The sequence below is a fragment of the Egretta garzetta genome, unplaced genomic scaffold, assembly GCF_000687185.1.
Source record: "Egretta garzetta isolate BGI_Z169 unplaced genomic scaffold, ASM68718v1 scaffold39, whole genome shotgun sequence".
Classification (NCBI taxonomy): Eukaryota; Metazoa; Chordata; class Aves; order Pelecaniformes; family Ardeidae; genus Egretta; species Egretta garzetta.
Genome location: NW_009260945.1, coordinates 2,042,324 through 2,050,789, shown reverse-complemented (window position 1 = coordinate 2,050,789; position 8,466 = coordinate 2,042,324). Strand labels below are relative to the sequence as shown.

General features: G+C 39.7%; 1 protein-coding gene across 1 annotated transcript in view; it reads left to right on the top strand.

Moving 5' to 3' along the window:
• The window catches only part of PKD1L2 (polycystin 1 like 2), a 41,261-nt gene extending 33,132 nt beyond the window's left edge, over positions 1-8,129 (top strand). The window contains exons 38-44 of the mRNA XM_009647203.1: positions 926-1,059; positions 1,973-2,100; positions 2,444-2,604; positions 4,248-4,458; positions 5,832-5,933; positions 7,066-7,197; positions 8,028-8,129. Coding sequence (XP_009645498.1) covers positions 926-1,059; positions 1,973-2,100; positions 2,444-2,604; positions 4,248-4,458; positions 5,832-5,933; positions 7,066-7,197; positions 8,028-8,129 — 970 coding nt within the window. The remainder of the gene's footprint in view (positions 1-925; positions 1,060-1,972; positions 2,101-2,443; positions 2,605-4,247; positions 4,459-5,831; positions 5,934-7,065; positions 7,198-8,027) is intronic.
• Positions 8,130-8,466: the final 337 nt, after the last annotated feature.

Sequence of the window (8,466 nt, the reverse complement as noted above, 5' to 3'; positions counted from 1 at the left end):
TATTACTGTGGTGCCATCATTGTAGTTTATGTTCCTATCGCCTTGCTCCATGCTAGGTAACAACCAGGATCCAAAATTAGAACCTTTTTCTCCTAACTTACATGCACAGATTCCAGATTTACATAGCTGCAGAAATACATGATGTTGAAAAACGAGTAAAACAAGCCTATTGATGTGTTAATCTAGTGTTGGATCTAGTCTAGCCTTTAACTTTTAAAATACTGAATTTTCTAAGGGGATGTCACTGTTTGTGAGAAAATAATTCAGCCTAAATCTTGTTATGTTACTCTTATGTTAAGTCATTACTATGGTTGAACTATGATATGTTTGCCTGTTTTCAAACCATAGTAAGATCTGTTAAGCTGCTGTATCTCTAGTGTTTACACTCCCTAGATCTTTGCAGACAGCGAATTAGTGAAATTGTACTGAAAGTTATCTCCTGTGTGTGAATATGAATAGTAACAGGGAATACCTTTTAAAGTGAAATAATAGAAAATGAGGCCTTGAAACCCAGGATTCAAAAATATTTTGGCAGATAAGGGACCCAAGATAAATGAGCAGGAAGCAATATCCCACAGGGGTGGAGATCTAAGCTTACAGATAACTTACATGTTGCCAGAGATACCCATATTTGTACAGGAACCTATCTGAGGTAAATGATCAGATACCTGAAGCATCTCAGGTTTAGCACTGGCCAATACCTGGTACCTGCTTCTCCAGAAGAGCCAAAAAGGAACTAGACTAATCACCTAGACTAATGGTACAAATACCCCTTATCTGCAGGCTTGACAGAGCAGATGTCCCCTTGAACAACTTACCTCTGGTTTACTCTTTCTCTATGATAATATCCAAACACTCCCATCCTCCATGTGATACTGTCTCTCTCCTGTATGAGTTAGATCACTGGCTATACATTTTTTGGCAGAATTCTCCAGTACCTTTTCAACAATGTCTGGCTGGACACCTTCACAAGAGCAGTGTTTGTTGAATTTACTGTCTACAATGCCAATGTGAACCTGTTCTGCATTATAAGCCTGATGTTTGAAACCAATGCTTTAGGTGAGAACCTTTTTTAAGTAGGTTACACATTTCTGAAGACAGCAAGCAATGCACTTACAGAGCGCAGATTTACGTGCTGTCAGTGTTTACCTAGTTCTTGATTCAGTAAACAGAGGTGTTATAATAAATGTAATAATGACAGAATCAATGCAAAATTTATAAACCATTTAGGAAAAATATAGCATCACAGTAATACAGACCATCGTGGAATACCTTATGTTTGTTTATGCTGTGATCTTCTGCAGATGAAGAAAACATGGTACTGAAACTTAATCTCCAGGATTTACACAACAGAACAAGAAAAATTATGTTTCCTAATCATTTCAGCTAATCAATATGATATTAAGGCAAAAAGTACAAATAACAGCGTCTGTCTTTTCTGTTCCAGAAGAGTTCTAGTATATAGCCATGTAATCATAGAATACATAGTCCAGATACAATAAAGAAAACAGTGAAACTAGATTCTGGTTTGACAGCCGTAGAAGAACATTTAATCTGAGCAGTAGCCTCCCTCGGGTCTGTCCCAGCATTGGAAAATGCCCAAACCAGACCACAAAGCTGAGCTCATTTTCTTTTTAGGATGTGAATCAGATTTACATTTCCAGGTCCTCCTGCTACATTTCTGCATTTGTAGTCCAATCCAAACTCAGCCCTGCTGGGATTAATATACTGTCATACAAGAGAGCCCTAGCACTCTAAAAGCCATCGACTGCCTGAAATTCCTATTTGAGGAAAAATTCAAAGAACACTTATAAGGCTACTCACACAATCAAATCTAAATCTTAGTTTGATAGTTGGATTCAGTCTCACATTGATGTCTTTGTAAAATCTGACTGGTGAACTAAATTGTTTGAATGAAACCAGAAAGATGTAATTACTAGAGCACCGAGCTGAACAATTGTTTGTTTTTTAGGGGCTTTCTTCACAAGTGCAGAGCTGCAAAGCGTCCGGCTTTACCCATACACCAACAGTCTCCACATCTTTGTGGTTGCAGCAGAAGTAATTTATTTCCTCTTTATTGTCTACTACATGATAGTACAGGTGAGACCCAAAGGAAAGCTCGGCTGACAGCATCACCTTGTGTCTGGTTTTGATTTCACTTACAAAAACTTTAGGACTGTATTTGATCTCAGTAGTGCTGCTACTGACTTGCAACAATGGAAGATTGAATCAGATACTGTATCTGTATTAAATAATAGGAAGGCAATATTTTATTTGGCTGGAATGCTTCCTTGTAGAAGGATAATGAGAAATAAGTGCAAGATGTAGTTTTATTGCTGTGCAGTAGTCTGCTTTATTGCAGGGGGGATAGCCCTAATCTTTAGAGGTGTATTGTATGATACAGAGTCACGAGACTGAAACAGTAAAACTCCTCTTTTCACAGGGAAAACTGATGAAGTCTCTGAGGTGGAGATACTTCCACAGCAAGTGGAATCTCCTGGAGATGGCCATTATATTGATTAGCTGGAGTGCCCTGACAGTGTTTGTGAAGCGGACAATCCTTGGGATGCGAGACATCAGCTACTACCAGGAACACAAAGAGGAGTAAGTACTAATGCTAGTTCGTGCATCCTTTGTTGGTGCTACTTATGCAGAAACAAACCTATTTTTCTTCTTACCAGACAGTGGCTTGTCTGTGCTAAGTAATGCTGCCCTATATTCATGAAGCATGTAAGTATTTCAGGGCTTAGATGTGTGTCAGAGTAGGATATTCTTCTGATATTGCTCTAATAAAAGCCAGCAGACTTGAGCACCAAGTTCCCTAGCCTAGATGCTAGTTCCCTATCTGCATCACCCTCTTCTGAACCAACAAGCCTTTCTGCTACAGGATATCCATCCAGAAAGCGCATAATCCGTCTCGTTCTTTGTTGTAAAAAGCCGTTGGTCAGAGGACAGTAACAGCTTATTTTACACAGAATGGAAAATTATAACATCTGTTAAAAAATGGTCACACAGAAAAGAGGTCATAGAATCACAGGTTAATTTAGGAAGGAAAGGACCTCTGGAGGTCTCTGCTCCAACCTCCTGCTTTGATGTTAGATCAGGTTGCTCCAGGCCTTGTTTCATTCAATTTTGAGTATCTCGAGGGCAGAGGTTCCACTGGACCACTGCTCCAGTGCTGAACCACTCTCACTGTGGGAGAAAAAAAAGGTTTTTTCATGTCCAGCTGGAATTCCTCTTGCTGCAACTTGTGGCTGTTGTCTCTTGTCTTTCATTGTGCACCTCCAGGAAGTGTCTTACTATGTCCTCTTTATAACCACCAACTAGGTAGTTGGAAACAGCAATTAGGGGCCTCCTTATCTTTCTTTTCTCCAGGCTGAACAACCCCAGCTCCTACATCCTTCTCTCCTATGTCCTGTAGCCCAACTCCCAATCATCTCAGTGGCCCTTCACTGGACTCAATGTCCTCCTTGCATTGGGGAGCCCAAAACTGGACTCAGTATTCCAGATGCAACCTTGCAAGTGCTGAGTAAGAGGAAAGAACAAATGCTTCCCTTAACCTGACAGCTACATTCTTGCTAATGCAGCATGCATATATCGTATATGTCACATGTTATATTAGCATACACAATTCATAAAAGTCACCTCTGTTGTAAACAAAATCATAGGTACAAACAATGTGCTACCTTTATAAATGGTAAATGGTAATTACCAAGTATAAATGGTAATTGCCAAGTTTTTTTCAGCTTACATTAAGACTTGGCTCGCCTCAGTCACAGGTCACAGTTCTGACCTCCAGTCTTTTACTTCAATCCTCACAGTACCTTCTCGCACATCTTGTTGGCAATTACCTAATCCCGTCGCAGCGAGTGCATCCCAGTAACCCCATCCTCTTCAACTACACATGCACAGAAGAACCTGTCTTCCTTTCTAATGTTCAGAATCTGATAGTAAGTTTGCATTAGCTACCTTTAAACTGTGACTTGCTAAAAATGAGGAGCATTTGGGCCACAGCCTAGACCCTCTCTCAGCTCTAGCTAACGCTGATAAACAAAACTCTGCCATGTACAACGGAGCTTTTTGTGTGCACACAGCAGGAAGTACAGACGGGAACATTCAAGCAAAATCTCAAGTTAGCTTTCCATTGAAAACAAGGACAGAGTGACTGGCTTTTCCAGCATACTCATTTATGCACTTCAAAGGCTTCTGTGTGCACGCTCTATTACATCTTTTCTTTTTTCTAACAGCTGTGTAAGCTTTAATGAAACAGCAAGAGCTGATGCAGTTCTTGGCTACCTGATTGCGTTCCTAGTCCTTCTCTCCACAGTGAAACTGTGGCATCTCCTGAGGCTCAACCCTAAGCTAAACATGATCACTTCAACTCTAAGGAGGGCATGGGGTGATATCTCTGGATTCATCACTGTTATTGCAATCATGTTCCTCGCCTATTCCATCGCTGTGAGTACCACTGTCGTTTCTGTTGTCTGCAGTCTGCATCCACGTACTGTCAGGTTAAATGAGTTATTTCTGAATGCTGAAAGCAACATAGCTTTGAAATGTAAAACTGAATAAAGCTGCCTCTCTAAATCTTAGGGTAGCAGCTTGAAGCCCAATTCTTCAGCGTAAGTGAAAGAGAAGTTAAAATATCCACGTGTCTGTTCTTTGCAAACTGAATTTTAGTACAAAAAACAAACACTGAGACAAAAAAAATGGATTCTCAGCGTTTAATAGGTGTGACAAAGAACAAAGTACAGGAAAAATAATTTTCTGAATAAAGCTCAATTGGGGAGAGAGCAGGAAGTGCCATTTTCTGTTTGGCTAATCTTTAAGTAAGAAATTATTATATTTCTGCCTATTATAGGAATACTTATTATGGAAATAAAAATTATATTTCCATTCTAATGAGATTAAAGAATTATTGGACTGCAACTAGTTATGTATATCTACTGTTTTAGCTGAAACATGTTATGTAAATCTTCTGGCAGAGTAATGCGGGAAATTCGGCACATCTCAATTGCAAAATCACTGAAAAAGTGGAAACCATCTGAGCCAAATCCAAACTGTCCTGTAAAGGGCAGTCCTGTGACAAACAGGACCTGCTGCAGTCTCACGCTGCCTGATTTCACGTTCCTTATCTCTCCCTCCAGCACTGACACTCAAGCAACTGAGTAGCTTTAGGCATTGGTGTGGCCACAAACTTAACAGGTGATGAGATCAGTTCCATGACACAGCCTGTTGTCACATCATGCAAGTGATGGAGCTGTGAAAGAAAGAGGCAGAGGGATGGAGAAAAAGGTGAGACTGCAGCAGCCCCCATTTAAATCAGACACAGTAGGCCCACAAGATGCAAATGAAGAAAACAGCACCTTGGTTACTGACGGCAAACAAGGAGGTTGCCTATTTGGAAGGATCTATGCACTGAAAGGCAAGCGTTTGTGGCTATAATTAATTTGGTCAATTATGGAGGGATAAATCTGTGCCTTGGAAGTGGGATAAATTACATTCATGATTTTGTCATGTATTCACAGATTTTTTACTTATCTAGTGGCAAGCTGAGCAGATACAAGACATTCTCGTATCCATCATAAAAGGTCTTACAGCTAAACACATTCAGAAAGCGTGAATTCAGTTCTTAGCTCTAGGTTAGTCTTTTTCTGTGACCTTGTCTGGTGTTTTGTCTGTTTGTAAACAAAAAAAACCCACCCCAGAACACAAAACTCCATGGCTCTGATGACAAGGTAGGAGGTCTTTCTCCGAATACAGCAGTCATCAGCTGATTTTGCAGCAGGTACTCTGATCATGACACAAGATATGCCTTCTTTTCTCCACAGACAAACTTGATATTTGGCTGGAAGCTCTACTCTTACAAAACTCTCTTTAATGCAGCAGAAACCATGGTCAGTCTTCAGCTGGGAATCTTCAACTATGAGGAGGTACCACCTCTGATTTTGAGAAGTTTGTCACTGAGTCATTAGCAGCTCAGCTATCAAGTATGCTTTGGACCAGAAAATAGACTTTCAATTAGTGTTAGACATTAATCTAATTTTGCAAGCGCCACAGTTTCCTAAAGCAGCCACTTTTTCTCATCAACACAAGAAAGAGACACCAAGTGAAATATATCTCACACACCATTTTGACCATCAGTAGACTCAAAATGAACCTTTCACTGAGAAAGGTGCTCACATTTTAACTAGACATGTTACTTATTGATTACAGAAAGTTTTGAGCAATTCCCTTAGAAAGCTACAGAAAGAAATGTGACCAATGCCCTGCATTTGTTCTGAACACGCATCCATCAGCTTCCCAAGAAAGGCAAAGCCTTCCACAAGGGAACTTTGTGTTATGTTTATTTTTATTACTCTTGACTTTTTAATTAAGTTCTTTCACATAGTACAATATCCTTTGAATGACTCTGTGGATTAAGCTAGTTCTCAGACATCTCTGACCGTGAAGCCCTCTTTGGTGGATGTTTTTAGACCACGGATCTCATACCCCAACTGGGTATGGGTAGCTTTGAAGATCAGTAATTGGGCATAAAGTTTTTCATGTCTACAACTCAGGTTGTTAATCACAAAAATATATTCCTACATTACAGTTTACATGAAAACAAAGTTTTTGGATTTCTGCACAACCCTTAGTTGATATGTGTCCATGACAGTCTGACCGGGCTCCTTTGTAAAGACACTACTAAAAAAAAGCACACAGAGATTTTATCTATTCTTTGAAAGCTGAGGCACGATGGAGCTTCAGCTGTTCTGTGGATAAATGGATCTCCAGGCTTGTCAACTTTCATGTGAAACTTTCATATCATTACGTTCAAATGCAAAAATGTAACCCCAAAGATTGCCCATATTCATATATATAAAGTATTCTATCATCCTTGTACTATATCACATCAATGTAGGAAAGTGACTAAAGAAGAAAATTTATATATATAATATATATAGCATAATTTATTGGCCACAAGGATTTTCAGAGACACAAACTCATTGTGTGTTAACTGCTTGTATGTATGCTTTTTTTTTCCCAATCAAAATATGATGTCTTACCTTATTAATGCCACAGGTCTTGGACTACAATCCAATTTTAGGCTCCTTCTTAATTGGATCCTGCATAATTTTCATGACATTTGTGGTACTGAATCTGTTCATTTCGGTGATTCTGGTTGCTTTTAGCGAGGAGCAGAAGCACTACCAGGTGTGTTCATCTAAGCTCTCCTGCCATTTTTAACATTTATTGTGTAGTGCTTACTCATGATTTAGGTATTCTACCATTGAATGAAACCCATGTAAACTCAGTCCAACTCTTAAGAAGTCAACATTTACTCATAAAGCATGCTTCAGATTTTCCAGATTCACGCTGTCCATGCCTGTTCAGACAAGCCCCTGTTCAGATTTAGTACAAGATCTGATTTGTAACCTTCTGTTCACATACTAAATCCAGAAAAGAAGTCTTAGACTTGTGCCCCAGCTCCAGTGAAATCAGTGCCAAAACTGCTACTAAAGTCCATGAGAACTTTACAGATCCTTTTAAAAATGCTACTGCGAGAGCCTGACTCATTCAAGCTATTGATAGCATGGTGTAAAATCCAGTTTAGTAGTCCAGTGCTGCCCAAAATTCCTCTATCTTTTACGTAAAGTCAAGGGAGATGAAAACAAAGAATATGGTCAATAGAAAACAAGATATATTTAGTTTTTCTCCATGACTGCACCTAGAAATGGTGGGTGGCTCATTGTATGTACCACTAGCCGTATGGTAGCGGGCAAGTGAACTCCAGGCTCCTGTAGCAAGATTTCCACTGGCTTTGAGAGCGCCAAAATTTCATCTGTAGCGTCCATGCTCACCCATGACCTTTATCTTGATAAAAATATTTGACATGTTGTTTTGTTTTGGCAGTTACTCATGCTCTGCTTAGAGAGAAAGTTGGCCTCAAGCAGAGATTTTCTCGAGACTTTCTCTGGTTTCATCAGAGACTGTATCCTTCTGGTCTGCACAGCCGAGTCACTTACTTCTCCTTGCTATTTTAGGCTTCAGAAGAAGAGGAGATTGTCGATCTAATGCTAATGAAACTTTTCAGTTTCTTTGGGATTAAATGCAAGAAGGAAGAGAAGCCCGTCACTAACGATTAACTGAAAGAACCCGTCAGCAACTAAATTATAACCACAATGAAAAGTCACTTTGTGGGTGAAAGATTTACTTTTTAACTATCAGCTGCGGTGGCTAGACTTAGGTTATCACGGCTTCTGACTAAAATGCTGTGGCGTTCAACCAATAAACTGTAGCTGACTGTTGTTATTATGGAGCGGTAGAGAAGAAATAATGCTAAACCTAAGATGAAGTGTCCCACGTGTATTTCCTGTAGGCTTAGCATCTGTATTTAATAAACGTTGAGCTGTTGTTGCACCGTTTGACTAAAACCATTCACTTTCCGCCAAGCAAGCGCCACAGGAAGATGGCGACCCCCTC